This window comes from Vidua chalybeata, chromosome 5 (assembly GCF_026979565.1).
Source record: "Vidua chalybeata isolate OUT-0048 chromosome 5, bVidCha1 merged haplotype, whole genome shotgun sequence".
In the NCBI taxonomy this organism is placed as follows: domain Eukaryota; kingdom Metazoa; phylum Chordata; class Aves; order Passeriformes; family Viduidae; genus Vidua; species Vidua chalybeata.
The window spans coordinates 20,115,880-20,137,315 of record NC_071534.1 but is presented as its reverse complement, the minus strand read 5'-3'; the positions used below and the strand labels follow the sequence as shown (position 1 = coordinate 20,137,315).

Below are 21,436 nucleotides of genomic sequence, written 5' to 3'. Positions count from 1 at the left end.
AATGCTGCTTTTCCTCTCTGCAAAATATCTCATCTTCCAGCTTGAAGCACTCCTGCTGGGAGTCTCTTTCCTCTGTTTCTACAGTTTCACAGCAACTACCTAGATTTTAAATTTGGATTTCTTGGCTGTGGATGTCAGGATCAGTAAAGGTCAGCCAGCAATCCTGTACTTTGATCTGCAAACAGAGTGGTGTAGCAGCCAGAGGCCCTGCAAGGCCTCCCTGGCGGTCACTTGCCTAAGAAAAGAAATGCCTAGTCATGATGACTGGACCAAAGAAGCCCCTCTTCTGCCTTCGGACCCTCGTTATCTCTCTGTAAGACTATAGGTCATATTCGCCTCGACCCTTACTGTTGGACCATTTCCAAAACCTCTACTCTACATAAACCCCCATTTCTGCCCAGTTCGGCAGAAGAGCTGTCACTGAAACCCTTTGCAGGAGCTGCCAATAAAGACACCGCTGTGGAACCTCATACAGCCTTCTCCTCTCTCTATCCCTATGTGTCTGCTGAAGCACTTAGCAAGCAAAGAGCTGAAATCACTAAAGAGCTGAATTCACCTAAGAGCTGAGCTGCTCTGTGGCAGGGAGTTTGCCTGAGGGACCTGGACAGGTTGTGCTTATCAGCCCAGTGATATCTGGGACACCTAAGGCAGCCGGGGTCAGATAGACCCCAGGAACCCCAGACCATAATAGAGTGGTGATTGAACTCAAACAGCTTTGTGTTGTCACTTCTGATTTGAGGACCAGGTATGAGAGTAGCAGTTACCAATTCCAGTGCTGTGCATGGGGCCTGGAACAGACATAAAGAAAGAGGAATGGGCCACTCTAAAAAAAAGAGAACTTGGCTGAGGAGTCATAAAAGGCTGACAGGATTTTATTGAAGTTGAAAATACAAAAAGGTCAGATTGTCTCCCACCCTTTCGGCATCCTTCCCATCCAGCACATCATAATGAAGTATCAGTATGCACAATGACAGCTCTAGCTCAGCCATGAGACTGCTGCTCCCAGCTGTGTCCTCCAGCAGCCCACAGATGAACCCATCTAAAAGTCATGCCTATTTCTGGTATCTCAGTTTTGAACAGAGGTCCACTTAGCCTCTTCCTGGACAAGAGGCAGATATCAGAGAGCATGCTGACCTAAGTATCTCTGAAGAATGCTTCAAACTATGGCTGCTGCATATTTAAGCTGAATCTTAATAATAAACTCTTTCAAACCAGCGACTCCCAAGCTGTGAGATAGGTGTGGCTATCAGCACACCATAGTGTGGAACACAGGTGGGAACTCAGATCACTATTGACATGTTCCTATCACCCTGTTGCTGTTGGTGCCCTATCAATGAGATTTCCTGGATCCCTGCTCCACAACAAAGCAACCTAAATCTTAATTGCTAACCACAGTGGGCAGAAGCGAGAGAGCAGTAAGAGCATTTCCCTGCATCCTTCATAGCTGCATCACTTCAGGCTCCCAGCATAAGCCATAATTCATTTCTCACACTTTACTTGAGGTTCTCCATGACAAGCAAGAGATATGGAATGGCTGAGCAATGGGTTTGGTGCTGCTGAGGCAGAGGTAAATCCACCTCCTCAGCCCTACAGCAGAGTCCACAATACCTCCTGTCACAACTGGACCTCTTGCCTGAGACTGCCAGTAACAGGAAACACAAATGTTAGTTATGGTGGGGCTTTTTTGCAAGATGTAGATGTCCGACTGGAACTGTGTTAAGACTGTCACCCTCCAATCCTTATTCTCGCAACAGGGCAGATTTGACCTGCTAGCTGTGTACCTGGGTATTTTTTGGAAGTGTTACACCGTAATATTTAAGCACTAACTTGCAGCAGACTTAAAAAATGGGTGCAGTGAAAGGTGTTAGTCTAGCCATGAAAAACTTCGTATCCCATTTGTAACCAGACACATTCTCTGCCCTCTGACAGCAGGCTCTGCGGACCATGAGGATTAAGCCTCAGGGCATGTTTCTTAAGGCAGAATGTTTGCTCAGCTTCTAGCATGCAGAATTAAATGTGTGTTCTTCTCATAGCACAAAGCCTTCTGCTGTTCAAGGCAGTCACTTTCTCCCTCGTGCAACTGAGCAGTATGGAGGTGGCAAAAGGTGCCTGTTCCAAGCAGGAATGTTCCAAGCATTTCTGTGATGCTGGCCAGCTGCTGAGTGCACTAGTCAGAGCTGACGTACTTCGGAGAAGGCAAAATATCTCTGGAAAGGGTACCCCATTCATTGCCAGCCCATCTGGTAAAAAGTAGAGCAGCTCTTTTACCCCAAAGTCACAGCTGCAGCATTCTTGTCTGTTGCCTTTGTTGTGCAAAGCCTGCTGCCTTCCCGTGGAGCAGCTGTGGCAGCACCAACAGGAACAGTCTGAGCACCACTGGAGAGTCAGTCTGGGCAGGAATGGCTGCTGGCAGCAAAGTTTAGTCAGTGATCTGAGAAGCAAGCTTCAGCTTCCTTTTCTCTCTAAGGCTTCTCCTGCTGCTTCAGGAAGATGATTTGGCAGCCCATTACCTGTTGTCCATCTTCTGCATCTGCAGGCTGAGTGACGTGAAGCTGGCCAGGAGGTCTGTAACCTCATCCACCTGAGAGAAGAATACAGATGGCCATCAGGGAGGAGAATGCAGCTGTGCAGCCATCCAGCCCCAGAGAAGAAACCCCCATGCAGCAGGTACCATCCTTGCACTAGAATTGCCAGTAATGCCCATGCTGAACTTATACTAGGACAGGATCCTTTTGGTGCCAACAATCATGCAGAAGGGCTACTATCCTCATCATCAAACAAGCCCTAATCTAAGGCAATGGGAGCTTCTCTCCATTCTTCAGGAGGTGATGATTGACCTCCATCCACTCTATGTGATTTAGCCAGTCCTTAAAATACAAGCATGTTTCTACATTGCCCAAAACTCAAATATGGTATCAGGGCTATTTCCTCTAAGCCTGTTTCTACGGGCCAGTCTTTTGTAGGAAAAAAAAAAAACCAGGCCCTGTAACCCTGTGTGGTTGTGCTGATCCTGGCCTTACACTGTGTCCTCAGCCCATCTGATCCTCAGCTTCTCTGCTGCTTGGCACTGTGATGCCTTCTGCATTTCGAATTTTCACCTAAAGGAGTACCATGAGTCATCATGTAACTTGCCCACTTGACCCAATGTGAGCAATAACCATGTCTTCAATGCCCCACTGCTCATGCAGTTGCATTCTTCTAAAATGCAGGAGTCCCAAAGCAAGGAGGTGAGTCAGAGTAGCTCAATGCTGCCTACCTGCTCCTTTGTGCTAGTCATCTGTAGCCTGGAGCAGAGATCATCCAGCTGTTCCTTTTGCTCATGCCTCCCTAGACGGTCCAGATATTCCCGCAACATCTGGATAATCTGAAACAAACAGGCATAAGAGGCAAACATCAAAGAGCTGCACCAGGCTGGAGTGTTTCTACAGGAAAAATTAAATTGCCAAGCACACAGCCTTGAAGCTGCAGCACATGGCAGAGTACATGACCCCTAGAGACGAACCCAGGCAAAGCAATTACATGGCGCTAATGGCAGCATCAGACTCCAATGAGTCACCAGAAGCGTTCACCAGTCACAGATAGACTAGTTGTGATCCTTGTGCCTGGTTAAGAACAGGGAAGAGAGATAAGCCCAGAGGAAGCAGCACAAGGTCTAGCCCTGAAAGCATCAAACATTTCTTTATAGCTAGTTAGCTTCCCTCACTGTAAGGAGCAGGGACTTCTTATTCCAGCAGGATCTGCTCATGCACAGAGGATAAAAATCCTTGTGTCTATGTGGCTCCTGAAGGGAGGCCCATGCCCCATGCATTTGCAGGTCCAGGAGTGCTTTCCTGCAAATGCTATGTGCTATGCCTCCACATACTGCAGCAGGATAGTGTGCTATGAATACAGAGCATGTGTATGGCACAGCTATAGCCTTGTGCTGTGCTCCTGCCACAAGGCATCTCTTACATCGTGGTTGAAGAAAAGAGTATGCTCCATACAGCCCAAGAATTCACTAATTGCATCCTTAGCTGACCAGAGCCAAGGGAGGCCCTGGAAAAATTAAAGTAGAGGCTGGGAAAAAGGAACGTCTGTGAAAATGGAAGTCAAACTCTTCCCACAGCAGTTAAGAGCCTACAGACAGGCATTTAAGTAAAGGGTGCAGGAGGCTGCCAGGGGCTGCACCCCCTCACGAGAATATGGAGCTGTTTCTTTCACCTGTTTCACTTCAAGGCGTACAGCCTCCAGGCTGTGGGAGAATCCTTCCTGCAGGATATTCAGCTTTGATTTAGCGAGGTGCAGCGGGGTTCTGCCAGCTCGATCCAAGGCATCAACTCTGGCCCCTGCAAGATTCACAAGCAGGGATAGTGAGGTCTGTCATCAGGATTTGGTGTCCCTGGGGAGTTTCAACAGGGCAGGAAGGGAACAGGCTGTAACTGTTATAGAGGAAATGTTACCTCCGCGCAGCAGCGTGGTAATGACAGGAACGTGGTTCGTGCAGGCAGCTGGGGAGGGAAAACATAGGACACACAACTCAGAGCTACAAACAAAAATGAGTTTCTGCTCAAGCACAAAGCTTGCTGCTTCCCTGAGGGCTTCTCTACCAGAGGAAATAGGAACAGCCCAAATGCTAAGGTACCCACCCACTCAAGCCTGAGTACTCTATCTGGAACAGATGTTGCACTCCTTGGGGCTGGCAGAGGGAGGGAAATCAATTTTTTCAAACCTTTTCTTTAAGTCTTTGTGAGGAGTGAATCTAATGAAGTGCAGAGTTCCTCTTAGGTGCTTAAATTTGGAGATGCATTCTATGAGGCACAGGCAAGAGGAAGGTGGAGAGGAAAGGAACAGTAAGGAGGTTCTCACCTCACTTCTCTGCATGCAAAGCTCATCTGTGTGGCACTTACCCAAGTGTAAGGGAGTATTGCCCAGCCCATCTCTTTGGTTTGGGTCAGCCCCATGGTCCAGAAGCAATTGGACTAGAAACAAGGAAACAGAGACACATCAGTCCCTTCCCTCTGCCCCACAGGTCAGGCCCACATGGGCCACAGGTCCACGTGGCAGCCACCAGGCTGCCCTACAGGTGCTTCTGTTCAGCTCATCAGCTTCCTTACTGAGACAAGGCAGGGGTTTGCACAGCGATGCAGAAGGACCCAGCACAAAGCCATGCAGTGCCACTGCTCCTGGGCTCCCTGATGCAAAGAACTGGGAGGAAGGACACTCTTCCTTCTGCACCAGTACAGTCCTAGAGCTGGGAGGTCCTGCTCCCCTTCCAGCAGGCAGACATGGCAAACCCTGGGGCCAGAGTTGGCAACTTTGACACAAAAGGAACAGAAAAGAGCAACCTCTGACAGGTGCTGAAGCAAAATAAAAAGCATCCTTCAAAATCCCTGCCACAGAGAGGTTGGAGAACTTCCCCCTCCCTACTCACCGATGTGATCGTTGCCATTGCAGGAGGCAAAGTGCAGGGCTGTCCGGCCTTTGTCGTCCGCAGCACAGGGGTCAGTTCCGTCCTCCAAGAGTTGCTGCACTGACAGACCCAAGGAGAAGAAAGCAGGTAAGCTGAAGGGGCACCTGATCAGAGAGGTAATGCTATCTGCTCTTTTGGGGGTAGATACACGTGCTGTCAGCTGCTAAGTCAACTGGACTTGAACCAGTTACTTCCACTATCCTAGCTCAGCAGAACCAGCCTAAGCGGCATAACCTCCACCCTCTGATTCAGCCTTCACCACCTTCCACATGTTGCCATAAAAGATAAGCCAACAGCTCTAACGGCTAAAGATCCACCTACGCAAATTTTCAAGCTCCGAGGTCAATCAGCAGCAAATACCTAGAGAAGAATACAAAAGCATAGGAAGGATGTGGTAAAAACTCTTGGTTTTAGTCAGCTGCATCTCAGGCACTTCCCAAGCTAGAATTAGCATCCTGTCCTCACTACCCCTCCATGGCTTTCCCTGTGAATTTACATGGTTATTTTCTGCACCTGTGTAAACTTTTAATATTTACATGGACTTGTGGTGAGAATTTTCACAGTGTAACCACAGGTAGTGAGAAAAGCCACTTCTTCACACCTGTTTTGATTATGCCCCTTCCTAACCAATGGTGGCCACAGTTTGGGAAGCAGGCAGGGGAATGCACCGACCTGCCAAGAGCCGAGCAAAGAGATCAGTAAAGGGTGAAAAGATTAGGGCCATAAAAATAGCACCTATAGGTGCTATTATTGTGTTAGGGGCATCTGTAAGGGCTGTTACTTCTGTTGCTTTGAGATCATCCTGACATACTGGTATGTAAAATAGAGCTCATTCCATAGTTGTTAAAAATGCTGACAGGTTCACTATATTTTGAGATCTTTAAAGAGCATTTTCTACAACAGTCAAGACTGTTTCAGGCCACTGAAAGTCACCATTCATCTCAGCTTCCAGAAAGTGAATTTACAGCCACCTTTGAATTTCTTCCTGTACACATCCTACTTCAAGTGTGGTACAGAACTGAAAAGAACACCTAAAAAGATGGAAGTGGTGTTAACATGGAATGTTTGATACTTCAGAAGAAAGAATGGGAGACTGTCAGTGCCCCAGTGAGAATCATTAAAAGGAACACTTTAGCTACTCTTCCCCTGAACCAAGTAGGAATGACATAACCTCTCCACCCAGTGCCACCACAGGAAACAGCAAAGATGTTTACTTGTTGATGAAAAATAAATTAATCATAGCACATTTCCTCAAGTTGCAGAGTAAAGAAAACACAAGAGGACTGTAAACATGGGAACCTGTCTATCAAATCCAAGGTGGATTGAAACAAAGACTTCCATAAAACTGCATTCTTTCATCTTCCTGTTGGAAATGATATAACTTTTTAATAATTTTAGTTAATGATTTTCATTAACTTTGAAATTAATTGCTTTAGTTAATCATAGTCTATATACATAATTATAAATAGTGTGTGATTCTTAAATTATTCTTAGCCAGTATTTAGCAAAGGTGTCATAACATACTTTTGTAGGAACACAGCTTGGGGAAACTACTGAAACTTTAACTTTTGATAAACTAACTCTGATATGCTTCAGTGAACAAAACCAGACAAAGATGTATGGTTGAGGTTGGACATCTGGAATGTAGAATTTATGGACCACAAGGACTGTGCAAAAACCAGTTACCCTTCTTTATCAGAAGGGACTAACAAAGACTCAGTATATGTGTTGGAAAGTCCCCACCAGAGGAGAAAGATACTAAAAAGACTAAAAATATAGACTAACTAGCATGAGAAGTGAGAAATCAATACCCCACAGAGGACAGAGTACTAATTAATAGAAGAGAATTATGTAATTTATAACCAACGAACATTAATTTCTTTGTTTGCTAAAAAGTATAAATAAGTGAAGAAGTTTTAGATCTGTGTCTGAGTGGAGGCCAGAATTTTGTGAGCCACACAAATCCCTCCTGGCCAACAACAACAACGTAACATCTTGCGCACTAACACTAAAAAGAAAGTGTTAGAGGGGTTTTTTTACCCCAACAATTTAGAAGGATTTAAAAACAATTTACTGGTGACCCAGGTGAGACAACATATTTGATGTTCCACAGACTTACAGGAACAAGGACTTTGGTGCATACTGAAAGATTTTTTTTCAGGGAAAATGTTCAATCCTCTGATCCAGCTGCATTCAAGGCAAAAACCCCTGGGAGTTTATTAAGACATTACTGAAGGTTTAAAAAGGTATACCTAATCACAAGCTTGCACTCTCTAACATAATAAGAGTTAAGAAAGCGATGATATATAATTGGCTATTTTCTATTAAAAGTTAGTGTAAAACTCTGTAAGTGCATATTAATGGAATTGTGTTTGAGTCCCACTGCCTAGTTGGAAAACTCTAATTATAAAACTATATAAGTGACTATCAAAAGGTGTTGTTTGAGTCTTCACCCTCTGCTTTGCCCACAAATTAGTCAGACAGTGCTGCTTGCACGAAGAGCCATGTTGTGGAAGGGTTTTTCCCAGATATTTCTGCTTATTAAAGCCTAAGGTATCTGTTAGCATTGGAAAATGAGAGTGTGTGGTAATGCGAGTGTGTCATAAGTATAAATTGAGTTTGTATGAAAATTCATTGGCTGTAAGAGTGTTGAAGCCATTGTATGTTGATTGTGAATTTTACGGTATTTGGTGTGTACTAAGTGTTTGGTTTCGGGCAATGTGAATTGCTAAAGCGAGGATCGTTTGCTCAGAGCTCTCTCCCGGCGTTAGCACAGCGGCTGCTACTGCTGCAGTGACTGGGATTGCGTTGGTGTGCACAGAGCGCTCTCTCGTGTCGGTTTTAGTCATTGCTGGAATTTCTGTTTACTGGGGGCTTCCCTTTTTCTTCTCGAGCCCAGGAAGAGGGGGAATACCCAAGTGTTCACCTTTAGGTTGTATTTTGCAGCACTGGAAGGAATTTTAAAGCAATTCTTTAACTTGGATACGGGTAACAGCATATTGTATTCTCTCGTGGCTAGATTATCTATTAGATCATCAAGAAAAATGGCTAGTTCATGGTATTTTACACCAAAATGGTATTTTAGAGTTGATGTTATATTACCAAAAGAAAGAGAAATGGAAAGACATACCACATATAGTACCTCAAGCAGTGATGAGAGAAGCAGCCAAAGATAAACACAGAGAAACACATTGGGGAGCAGAAGCTATTAGAAATAACTTGAAACATCAAGCAATTAGTGTAAAAATACCAGGAATCAAAAGTGTAGTCAGTAAGTGTAAAATATCTTTGCAACACAATCCACAGCCCTACAAAAGACCTCCTTTAGGGACTACAAAAAGAGGAAACTGTCCTGGAGTTTATAGGCAAACAGATTTTTCGGAGTTACCTCAACAAGAGGGATATTGATACCTATTGGTTTTAGCTGACACATTCTTTGGATAGCTGCTTGCATCAACAAAGCAAGAGAAGTTACCAAGATATTGTTAAAAGAGATAATACCCTGATTTGGAATTTCATTTGGAATGAATGATCTATGATATCTTATAACAAGATACAAGCAAAATTTTTGCATTTTAATGTCTGAAGTTTTGCTAGATACTCAATGATTTAAGTGGAAGTAATCGTAAAGGAAAATTAAGATCACTTCCAAAGGGGGGAATTGTTGGAAATATCAGAACTTTTTAGCAATTTTAGTTAATGGTTTTATTTACCTTTTAAGTAGATTGTTTAGTCATAATCAATAAATATTTATTCATTATAAATAGTGTGTTATTCTTTTATTACTCTTAGCCAGCATCTAGCTAAGTTGTCATTAAGTTCTTTTTGTAGGAGCACAGATTGCAAAAACTACTAAAACTTTGTTTTGATAAACTAACTCTGATATGCTTCAATTAACAAAGCCTGAGAGAGAAAGATGTAGTATTGAGGCTGGACATCTGGAAAGCAGAATTTATGGACCACAAGGGAATTTTGCAGAAACCAGAAGAGTCCAGCTCTGGCCCTGGTTCTAATCTACTGGGTCACACTGCCTCATCATATAGGGTATGGCTTAGATAATCCTAACTTTTCCACCTAAATCAAAACATTATTCTCTTGCTGCTAACAACTGGGCAAAAGAACATACCAAAACAGCTGGGACAGTGCAGTGCTGATTTAGCTCCAGGCAGATGGAAAACTAACACTATGAACCAGGTGCAGTGAAAAAGTGAAAACAATAACCAGCCCCACTCTGCTTGGAGAACAAACCTGGGTTTTTAAAAAAGCATTTTCTAGATCTGAAGCATCTAAAGCATCCTGCCCACAAACTATCTGCACCCACTTCCTCCTCTCCTGAAGTAAGAGCCCTCGAGATACTGCCCTTCCAAGAAGAGGTCCCAAGTGGGACTGACAGAAGCGTTACCTGTGTCCAAATCGTTGCTATTGGCAGCTTCACGCAGCCTTTTCAGAGCTATGGAGGAAAGAAAGCAATTACTGGAAAGCACAGAGGAAAAAGGCACGTTTCCCTACTGAAACATTCCATCCCGGTGCTCAAGCACACGTGCGGGGCCAAATCACGCTGCTACTGGCTCCAGAGAATAGGAAGCAGATCAAGGCACCAGGTAAGAATGGTTCTCCTCGTCTCCTCCCGAAGTGCCTGACGGGCACCCTCCTCTGGCAGGACCGGGGCGCCTTCCCCAGCCGCCCACCGAACAGAGCCGACCCCCCTCCCGAAGCCCGTGCGGAGCCGGCCGAAGGAGGGGCTGTTCCGCAGCGAAACAGCGGCTGCACGCGCCCGCCGCTCACCGTGCGCCTCCTTGCCCGTCGGCCCCAGCCGGCGGTGGAGGCGGGCGGCCCTGCGCAGGCGGCGGGCCGGGATCTTGCCCGCGGGCTCCTCCCGCTGCCACAGGACGTGCAGGTAACCGAGGGGTGCGCCCGGTCCTAGCGGCGGCAGCGCGATGCGCGGCTGTGAGCCCGGACCCGGCTCTGACCCCGGTGCCGGTGCCGGTCCCGGCTCCGCGCCGGGCGCCCCGTCAGTCCCACCGCCGCCCTCCATCCCATCACGGCCCGGGCCGGGGAGAGGGGCGGGGCATCGCCATAGCAACGGGGCGGGCCGCGTCCTCTCGACCAATGAAAGGCGACAGAACCCGTGCATGCAGCCAATGGGGAGGGAGCGGGTAGGAGAGAGGCGGGGCGGGAAGTGGCGGCCATGACCCCAGGAGAGCCTGACGGGCAGTTGTCTTCTCCAATCAAATAGAGAAGGGGGCCATGGCCGGCCCAGCAGGATGAAGACAGGCAGTTGCTTTAGCCAATAGAAGGGCTCAGCTGCTCCCCTGCTCGCCCCGCCCCTGTGCCCGCGCCGCGCCAGTCCCGCGTTTCCGCCCGGAGCCCTTTCCGTGCCGCGCCGCCGCCATGGCCTACCCGGGGGAGGACTACGATAACGAGGTGCGGGCGGCGGGCCCGGGGGGGCGGGGGTCGGGTCCGGGTTGTTCACGGGGACTCACTGCCGCCCTCTCCCCACAGGCTGCCTACGACCCCTACGCGTACTCCAACGACTATGATATGCACACGGGTGAGTGTGAGCGCCCCACGCGCGCCCCGGGCCTGCCTGCGCCCGGCTGGGTCTGTGGGCCCGGGCCGGGCCGTGCGGCGGCTGCCTCACTGCTCCTCCTTCTCCGCAGGAGACCCCAAGCAAGACCTGGCCTACGAGCGCCAGTACGAACAGCAGACCTACCAGGTGATCCCCGAAGTGATCAAGAACTTCATTCAGTATTTTCACAAGACGGTGTCAGATCTCATTGACCAGAAGGTGTACGAGCTCCAGGCCAGCCGTGTTTCCAGTGATGTTATTGACCAGAAGGTGTACGAGATCCAGGACATTTATGAGAACAGGTACAATACTCTGCTTCCAACAGATGGAAATCACTGTTTAACTGTGATGCTATTAAAAGGGAAGGCTGACTACTACCTGTGCTGTTCCAAACTTGGGCTTTCTCTGAAACAGGTTTGGCTTGGTTGCTGTGGAAAAAAATTCCTAGGTATTTCCAGCCTATTAGGCTAATGTGAGTATACATAAGTTGTGATTTGTCTGAAGGGAAGTGTCAGCCCTGGCCTAACAGGAAGAGAGGCTGCAAAGAGGGCTCTCAGTGGTGTTAGTCTGGCAGTTTGCAAAAATCTATGAGGTGTAGCTTTTGTGTGTCTTCCCAACAGCTACTTCCACTCCTGCTTGTAGCTGGGGCAGCTTGACATAAAGGGAGTGTGGAAGTGACATACACGTCTGTTTCGTGCCTGGGGGATAAATTGAAGTCTCACTGCTTAGTTTGTGATTTTCATAAATTGCTTCAACATTGGACTTACTAACAGGAGTTGGTGGTGCTGCTCAGCTTTCACCAAGTCCAAGGCCTTTCTCTGTTGTCATCTCTGACTCCAGCACTGTCATACTGAGGGAAATGTGGATTTTCATATCTCATGTGTGTCTGTTTTTCAGCTGGACAAAACTGACAGAAAGGTTTTTTAAGAACACTCCATGGCCAGAGGCTGAGGCCATTGCTCCTCAGGTTGGAAATGGTGAGTCTTTCCACTTTCCCTTGGGTTGTCAGAGAGAGAAGGAACTGAATCCCTCCTGACATTGAGTTAGCAGGTGCACGGCGTTGTTGCTGTCTGAGTCAGTCGCCTTTGTTCACTCTGGCAAGTGTGAACTTCGTTCACCTTCAGCAGATGCCTGGCAAGAAGTCAGACTTGAGCAAAGTGTCTTTTTGTCCTTTAATTCTTGTGGCAGGAGGCTCATAGGCCTTGTGGCTTGCTGATGTCCTCTTCTGTCATCTTTCCAGATGCAGTTTTCCTGATCCTTTACAAGGAGCTGTACTACAGGCACATCTACGCCAAAGTCAGCGTGAGTGTTGACCCTGTGTCTTCTTGTGGGCTGCATGCTGGCTTCTCTGTGCCAGTAAACTTGACAGGTCTTGCTGCCACTACAGTATCAGTGCTCCCCTAATCTTTGCAAGGCAGGATTGGATGGGTTCATGAGCTGTAAGTCACACTGATTTTAGGGAAGGTTAAAAGTCTTGCTTTTTGTTAGTTTAGTAAGGATTCTCTGCTGAAAAGCAAGAAAGACTTGATTGTTTGAGGCTCATTACCTGTCTCTTCAGGCTTGGTGGTGATGAGTGTGCAGGTTTCTCTGGTAGCTCAGATGAATCAGGAGACTGGATCTGAGTGTTCAGGAGGCTCTTTGTTTCTAACAGCAAATGTAATGGTTAGTGAGTTAGGGAAGAAGGGGGTGTTGGAAGGTAACTGAATTTTCCTTTTTATTGCTTATGTGTGTTTCTTTGTGGCTCCTCTTCAAATGAGCTGGCAGTGAGAAGGGGTGTCACAAGAGGAAGGTGCATTGTTTGTCATGAAAAACCTCACATGGGAACAGAGTGCCTTGTGAAAAGGGAAACACGGATACCCTGAAGGATGGAGAAGAAGGAAATGAAAGGAATAATGCTCTGTGAAACAAAGCAAACTTTGCCTTTAAAGCCTATTTTTAAGCCTCTTTAATCGGTGAGAAAGTCATAGTACTTGGTTCTTAAAGGAAAAAGTCTCAACAGATACATGACTTACGGGTAAATAAGTAATAACTGCAGTTTTAGTGTGGACCAGAGGGTGGAGAAATGGGCACTTTTAAAAGGCTGCTGTGTACCCAAACCAGGCTTCAACAGGAGAAACTGGTTTCTCAAGCTGTGCTGTTAGTGGTTTTCAGACTCAGTGTCTCCAGCTGAAACAAGAACCAGTAGGTCAAGTGTTTAGAAATGATTTCCAGAAACAGAATTGTTGATCTATTAAGGCTTTTCATTAGCAGAGAAGGAAGGAAAGCTGGTGAAGGTAATAGGAAGTTCTTGAATCTGAACAGCAGAGGGGAACAGGGAAGGTTAATGCAGAATATTCACAGGAAGTTTTACTGCTCGGTATCCTGGGAGAAGCTGCCTGTACAGGAAAAGCCATCCCTGTTTTGTGAGACAGCAGTGCTACAATTTCAGGTTTTCTGGGTGATGCTGGTGGGTGTCCTGGTTGAATACTGGCTCTAGCACTCCTGAACTAGACCCTCTACTCTTGTGACTGTCCTTCTTATGCTGTTGCCCATTAACTCCCTCCTGCCCTACTTGATTTGAAGCAGACTCTGCTGACTTCTCTTTGCAGGGGGGGCCCACGCTGGAGCAGAGATTTGAGTCCTATTACAATTACTGCAATCTCTTCAACTACATCCTCAGTGAGTTGCTGCAATTAATTTCTGGTTTGTGAGTTTTGGAGAGAAAGATCAGATGGAGAGAGCAGAGCTGAAGAAAGGGTCAGAAGAACAGCAGCATGCTTGTTTATAAATAATAGAGGGAAAGGTATAAGCTCTTTGCATGTTTGAGTTGAATGAAGAGCAATTTACACCCATGAATTTGAAACCAGAAAAAGCAGAAATAGTTGCCAGTGCTTTTTGAAATAGTGTAAAGAATAAAACTTACTTAGCTTTCTGTCTTGCTGAGAACTGCTTCACCTATCTGTATTAAAAAGTAAAACGAAGGAGTAAGCTAAAGAAAACTTTCAGTGTTTCATAACTGTTTACTGTTGTTAACTCTCCTTGGAGCAAATGGTAGTGTTTGTGACTCCCTGCCAAGCCTCATATGGAGAATGGATCAGTTAGGATAAATCCCTGCAGTCTGTGTGGAGCTTCTGAGAGCTGATGCTGCTGAGCAGTCACACTCTAGAGATTAACCCTGTGCATGTTCATGGTCTTTGAAAGTGAAGGCAGTTGAGGTAGTCAAAGCTGCATCTCAGCCCTACTGAAAGCTTCGTTCATCTGCTGCCCCATCTCCCATTTCAGGGAAATTCTTGTGTTGTTTAATTTGTCTATTCCTCCAATTCTGACAGTGTTCTTGCTGAAGGTATTAACCCTCTCATGTGTTCTCCTGCAGATGCTGATGGCCCTGCTCCTCTGGAACTGCCCAACCAGTGGCTCTGGGATATCATTGATGAATTCATATACCAGGTATGTGATTATAAAACTGGGTCATTTTGGGGTGTATTTTCCTTTATTAGTTATATAAATTTTCCATTTCTTCCCTTGCTGTGATTTCCATAGCAAGGGTACCATTGCAAGTTGAAAATCTTTGGTGATCACTGTTACTCTTGTGTTGCCAAGTAGATGAAGTAGTTGTACAGATTTTTAAGTTACAGGGTGCTCTTTGGGGAGTTCTGAGCTTTTGTGCCTATTTTTCTTTCAGAACAAAATTTCTGTCTTTCTTAGTCAGTAGGGCCCTTATGTGTGCACTGAGAGATTGATGACCTGATTTGAAATAAGCTATGGTCTGAGATCTTGACATTAAGAATTGTTTTTCACTTACTGTTCTGAGTGCAGCAGTACAGATCTCAAATGCTATTGGTTTTTCTCTTCAGAGAATATATTCCCTTCTCTGTAACTCTTTATTATAGAGCTGCCTGGAAGTGTTGTCTTGTCAATCTTGAGAACCAAAAGGATGTGTGCCTATAAGGGAAAAAGATGTGTGTATGCAAACACATCTTATAATTTGGTCATTCTCTTTTCTACCTGTTCAGACAGCAAATTTGTGTTTAGTTGCCTTTCCTAGTTGTTTCCTTTTCTGCTTCAATCTGTCTCCTGGCCTTTTCCCTCTATACTGTATAATTCTTTTAGGCTCTGTAAAGGTGGTATAATCTGCCACTTTAATTTCCACTTGATCTCACATGAAACTTTTTTTTCCATGCAACTTGTAATTTATCGTAATGCATTTGTGTGAGCAAGTTGTAAGCTTAGTGCACTTGCCTGAGCATCTCTAGACAAGCTGCTCATCACTGAATCTCTACTTTTTCCTGTAGTTCCAGTCTTTCAGCCAGTACCGCTGTAAAACAGCCAAAAAGTCTGAAGAGGAAATTGATTTCCTTCGTTCCAACCCCAAGATCTGGAATGTCCACAGTGTCCTTAATGTGCTGCACTCTCTGGTTGACAAATCCAACATCAACCGACAGCTGGAGGTCTATACAAGTGGAGGTGAGCTTTAGGAGGTGCCAAGCAGCACTGGTGTCTGTGCTGCCTTGCTTTGATTTGACCCAAGTTGCTTAACTTTGTTTGGGAGCTGGATCAAACCCATAATCAGTGGATGGATTGGCTGGGAACTGGTTCTATTTGCCTTAGGTGAGAAGTAGCAGTGATTACATTTCAGGCCTTGCTCCCTTTGTTTTAAACAGAAAAGTATTGTAAGGGAAGCTTGCTTCTTTGGAGGATGGCATTGTGGTTCCTTTTTTCCCTAGGTGACCCCGAAAGTGTGGCTGGTGAATATGGGCGCCACTCCCTGTACAAGATGCTGGGCTATTTCAGCCTGGTTGGGCTGCTGCGTCTGCACTCTCTGCTGGGAGATTACTACCAAGCCATCAAGGTGCTGGAGAACATCGAGCTCAACAAGAAGGTAATGCAACATGTTTTAACCCTTCTTTTGCAGTCTTCCAAATGCCTCTGTTGAAGCATGCTGGTGAAAAATTGCTGTACTGAATCTTCCAGCTGAGGAACTGTTTGTATCTGCTGTAGTTGTCCGGAGTTTGTGGCTGAGCACAGCTGGAGCTTTGGCATTAAATCAAGCCACATGATAATGCCTGATGCTGTTGCAGCACAATTGGCCAGTTTTTTAGGAGGTTTGTCGAGTTGTGCAACACAGTGTTGTTACAGAGAATACTGCTGGAACTACAAATGGTAGTGCAGTGGTAACTACCTGAACACACCATTCTTAACTTTGCCAGTGGCTCCTTCTTGTATTTTTGGCTTCTGTTCTCACTGTGCCCACTCCCACCTAGGCTGTATTTGCCTTAGAATTGAGTACTGCTTGTGGCTAATAAAAGTTCAGCTGCAATGGGTTTGGGTCAAGGCTTGGCACAGATCTGCACAGATCTGTGCTCTCTGGCACAGGATGTGGAGTGAAATAGGGGGAAAGGGAACTGAGCAGAGCAATGTTAGGCACAGAGCAAGAGTCCTCTCCTTGCAGGAAGCTAAAACTGGAAAACATAGGAAATGGGATGATCTAATAAAACAGTGAGGAAGCTGCTGCAGGGATGGGTGGGAGGTGAGGTATCCTGAATTAACCCTCTCCTTTCTGTATTTGGGATGGGAGTGAAAGCAGAGGTGACTGAATTGTGTAACAAGGGGTGTGGATTGTTTCCCCTAACATAGCATGTTACTCCTTCCTTCTCAGAGCATGTACTCCCGGGTGCCTGAGTGCCAGGTGACCACCTATTACTATGTGGGCTTCGCGTACCTTATGATGCGGCGTTACCAGGATGCCATCCGTGTCTTTGCCAACATCCTCCTCTACATCCAGAGAACAAAGAGCATGTTTCAGAGGACGACCTACAAGTATGAGATGGTAAGAGAAAAAATAGACTAGACTTACCCAAAGAAAAAGCCACTGTCTTCTTTCCCATCCCTCCTCTATCACCTGGTAGCTTATGTCTAATAGTCCAGCTATTATCCTGGGCTTTGGTGGTGATGGTGACTGGGGGATCCTCTGAACTCTTTTGCCATGGAAGGCAATATTTGCTCTTAGCTATGTTACTAGTTACTTTGGGTGTTCCCCATATTGTTGCCCCAGGTCCATGTGCACTCTAGCTCTAGGCAGGGTTGTTAATGAGTATCAGCTGCTGATGATACTCTTGTCCACGCTTCTTCAGACTTAGCTGTGTTTCTAGTCCAATGCTGCACTTCAGGTTGCTGCCATTGTCAGATGTATTTCCATTATCTGATAATTATTCACAGACATGGCTATAACAAAGCTCCTTTCTCTTTCTACCAAAGCTGTCTTACCTCCTGATTTTGGTGCCTGTTTTACCTGCTGTCTCCTTTTTATCCTTACGATTAATTCCTAACTCTTTGTTTAGCCAAATCCTGCCAGTCTTAATTCCACTTCAAAAAGTTGGTTGTGTCTGTTTCAGCCACACAGCTGTCCATTTCATCCCACACTCATATAAATATTCTTTCTCAGTCTTCTTTTCACTGACCTCCATGACAACTGTCCGTTGCCAGGAGATGGTTGTTAAACTATCTGCCTTCCCTTCTCTGCATGTTCTCATACCAAAACAGTCAAACACGCTTCTGGCCCTCTGGGTTCTGTGCTGCTCTGGATGCATTTACTCTATATCTTTCTCTTGCCCACCCTCTCTTTTATTTCTAAGAGCATTGATGTCTGGTTCATCCATTTGCTTTGCCTAGAGGCACTGCTTCTTTGTGCTGTCCCCCATCAGTGCTTTGTGTAAAGGATCTTCCTCTGCAAAGTGCAGCTGCCAGCTCCCTTGGGCACCCTAAAGCCTGAGCACATGGTGGTGCTGACAGGGTCTCCTCTCTGTCTCAGATCAACAAACAGAACGAGCAGATGCACGCGCTGCTGGCCATCGCCCTCACCATGTACCCCATGCGCATAGACGAGAGCATCCACCTGCAGCTGCGCGAGAAGTACGGGGACAAGATGCTGCGCATGCAGAAGGGCGACGCGCAGGTCTATGAGGAGCTCTTCAGTTATGCTTGCCCCAAGTTCCTCTCCCCTGTGGTGCCCAATTATGACAATGTGCACCCCAACTACCACAAGGAGCCCTTCCTGCAGCAGCTCAAGGTCTTCGCTGATGAAGTTCAGCAGCAGGCCCAGCTCTCAACCATCCGTAGCTTCCTCAAGCTCTACACCACCATGCCTGTGGCGAAGCTGGCCGGCTTCTTAGACCTCACAGAGCAGGAGTTCCGTATCCAGCTGCTCGTCTTCAAGCACAAGATGAAGAACCTGGTATGGACCAGTGGCATATCTGCCCTGGATGGAGAGTTCCAATCTGCCTCTGAGGTTGACTTCTATATTGACAAGGTTGGTATCTGCCACTTACTGGCTGGGAAATTCTTTCACCCAGGAAATTCTGGAATTGGCAGCACCTAGTTTTGTTCTGTGGGAGACATTCCTTCTTCCTTTGCCATTTATAGGGCTTGCCTGCCAACGATGACGTTATAGCCTTGCATAAAAAGAGTGTCAGTGAAAGAAGAGTGATGGAATATCACAGGCAGCTTTGTCAGTCAATGTACCTAGAAAACAAACACTTCCCCAGGACAGAGGGAGCTGCTTGTCCGTTTTCTAGGAGGTGATAATTGAGTGACAGATAGTGCTGCTGCTTATGTGTCAGATGGGATTGTCCTTGTAGGTGTCCCCCACATCTCTCCTTTGTTTGACAAAGCAGAGATGTTGCTTGGTCATGTTACAGGTCTGCTTTGTGCTGGAACAGCATTTAGTTGTGGTTACTCTAGGAGGAATCTTAACACAAAGTGTGGAGCTATCACCATCTGCCTTGGAGCTCCAGGAGCAGGAAGCGTAGCAAAGAGTCTTGTAGGACTGTAGTCAAAGAAGATAGCAGTAACCATTAGGTTTCTTGCTAGGAAGGAGACCAGGTTACCCTGTGTTCTTGGTCCTTGTAGCGGACCTGTTCTTGCAAGGTCTCATGCCATGTCTCAGCCCAGCTGTCATGGCATGTAGTATGACTGAAAAGAGAGAAGCATGAACTGAGCTTGGAACTGTCAAACTGCTGCAAGGAGGAAAAAAACAGAGTGTATAAGGATGTGGGAAGCGAATACAATGTAAATGGGGGACTCATCCCAGACAAAGGTATGAGGGAAGGCAGCCCAAGGAGAATGGATGGGTGCTGTGGAACTAGCACAGGTCAGATATATGTGGTACTGAACCATGACTGGGGTGAAGCTCCTTAGGTTGATCTTTATGTTTGCTAGTAGCTAGTAGCACAGTCCTTTTCCTAATCTCGTCTGTTCTCTTCCCAGGACATGATCCATATTGCAGACACAAAGGTTGCTCGACGCTACGGGGACTTCTTCATCCGCCAGATCCACAAGTTTGAGGAGGTGAGGACTGGGCAGGAGAGCTGTGTAGCTCTGTAGGAAGCATGGGGCAGTCATTGGGCTGTGCAGGCCTTCAAAGGTCCACACTTGTATGAGAGACAGCTGTGTAATTCCATGCTGGACTTAGGCCTGGCTCTGCAAAGCACTGGGCAAAGGCAGGTGTTCTAAGCAGCAGCTGCTGGCCTTTGAGAAATGGTATGTTTTTGTGAGAAGTGCTCAGTTGAGCCACAGTGGAAAAGGAGGAGAGTTTTACTGTCCGGGGATGCTGTTTCCATTGTCTCTAGATAAATGTGGTGTCCTTGTCAGTAACACAACCAAAATCATATCTCTAACTTCATAACTGTGGTTCTAGAAAATGGCCTCAGATTTCTGGAGCATAGATGGCTTCAGCATTGAGTTTGGCCAGGAGGTAACATTCTGTCACTGCTACACTCTCTCCCAAGGGAGGTTGTTCTGCACTGGAAACTCAGAGGGCAAAATTCTGAGATTTGGGGACTTAATACAGGGTTGTGATACCGCTGCTACAAGTTTGCATCCTGTCTTCTCCCCACATCTTCCTCTGCTGTCTTGGAGAGGAGAGTTCTACTTACTCCCCTTCTGCTTGACATGCTGTATTGGCTCAAGAGCTCTCTTGTCAGAGATTTGGAGAGGAAGGAGTTAAGAGGTATTGGATAAGGTCTGCTGAGGGGAGCAGCAGTGTGTATCAATCACTGTGTATTTTTTGACCTTTGCTTTCTCTAATTCCAGCTGAACCGAACATTGAAGAAGATGGGCCAGAGACCCTAATGTGGATGCAGTGCAGGCCTGGGCAGAGAAGTGGGTGGGAGAGATTGTTCTCTGTGTTGATGGAGGAGAGCTCAGAGTTCTGGCATTTCTGGAATCTCCTGTAATTCAGAAGGTATTTTGTATTTAAATATGCAGACTTGTTTGGCTCAAACTATCTTACGAAGGACAAGACATCTAATAAATTAGTGGAATTTTCCTGTGCATTTGTACTCATTTCTTTTTCCTCTGTGGAAGAATATAACTGCATCTGGAGACATCGGCAGCTGCTGTTGGTTTGTGCCCTTGTTGGTCCATGTTGCAGGTAACAATAGAGAGCAGATCTGTTTAGGTGCTCAGCAAATGGGGAAGCTCCAGAACTGATTGACAGGAAGAAAATGAGATATTCGACAGTGTCTTCACAGGATTATGGAAAGAGATGTAAGCTAATGCTATTCCTTTAGCTTTTACCCCATGCAGTGAATAGACCTGAGTTGTAGTTATGTTCTTAGAAGGTTGTATTTTTGCCTTTTCTCCCCTCTATTTTATTTTAGTTGCTATGGAGTAGAAATGCTCCAAAGTGGATTGTCATGTTTTTAAAGGAGAGGGGAGAATTTTTATAAACATTGAACCAATGTTAACTAGTCGTCTGATGATATGTCCTTGCTGGAGGTTGTGTTTTATTTCAGCAGAAGTGATGCCCGAGACCTGGCCCTTAATTTAATTGAGTTTGGTTTCTCTGGAAAACTCCCCGAGGGTCTTTAATTTATTAAAACCCTTTAAATGCAAATTTTCCCTCGCCTCCAGCCGCAAATTTGTAGTGCCTTGAAAGAAGGGGAAAAAAAGTTGAAAACTAGTCACGTAAAAGGGAATCAAGGACCTGCAAGTATTGCGGAAGAGAATGCAAAGAACGAATCGCATCTCTCCACACCCTCTCCCCCTTTTGCCATCTTTAAATAGTTTGGTGTTTGAGTGGTAGAAACAGGTGCAAGAGGAAAACCTGCATGTGTAATAGAAAGCTACACAAATTGTGTTTCAGATGCACCATCTGCCTCTTCGTACTTCTCCCTCTCATTCCTTTCCACTGAGAGAGGTGTCCTAGCTGTCCAGTTTGGCTCTGTGTGTGATTCTGTTTAAACAAAGGGAATAATTAGCCTTTGTTGGATTATATTCTGGGTTTGAATGAGGGTCAGGTTTCCAGTGTCCTAGATACTGCCCAAAAGTAAACTCTGTTTCCCATCACAAAGTAACTCAGGCTGGCAGGGTACAGGCAGCACAGTGAGATTAAAAGGGCAATTCCTGTTGGCCTTCTAGCTGCTGGTGTTGGTGTTACGGAT

General features: G+C 46.0%; 2 protein-coding genes across 2 annotated transcripts; one reads left to right on the top strand and one right to left on the bottom strand.

Moving 5' to 3' along the window:
- Nucleotides 1-854: 854 nt before the first annotated feature.
- ANKRD54 (ankyrin repeat domain 54) lies at nt 855-10,520 on the bottom strand. Its single transcript, XM_053943613.1, has 8 exons — nt 10,235-10,520; nt 9,852-9,899; nt 5,411-5,509; nt 4,887-4,958; nt 4,440-4,487; nt 4,201-4,325; nt 3,257-3,364; nt 855-2,581 (listed from the first exon to the last, which is right to left on the bottom strand). The coding sequence occupies exons 1-8, from the start codon at nt 10,482-10,484 to the stop codon at nt 2,507-2,509; spliced, it is 825 nt and encodes a 274-aa protein (XP_053799588.1). The 5' UTR covers nt 10,485-10,520; the 3' UTR covers nt 855-2,506.
- Nucleotides 10,521-10,685: 165 nt separating this feature from the next.
- Nucleotides 10,686-20,324, top strand: EIF3L (eukaryotic translation initiation factor 3 subunit L). Its single transcript, XM_053943595.1, has 13 exons — nt 10,686-10,873; nt 10,952-11,000; nt 11,110-11,320; nt 11,916-11,995; nt 12,259-12,320; nt 13,607-13,676; nt 14,371-14,444; nt 15,290-15,461; nt 15,722-15,876; nt 16,654-16,824; nt 17,806-18,303; nt 19,260-19,340; nt 20,085-20,324. Exons 1-13 carry the CDS (start codon nt 10,841-10,843, stop codon nt 20,121-20,123), a joined length of 1,695 nt encoding a protein of 564 aa, XP_053799570.1. The 5' UTR covers nt 10,686-10,840; the 3' UTR covers nt 20,124-20,324.
- The last annotated feature ends 1,112 nt before the right edge of the window (nt 20,325-21,436 follow it).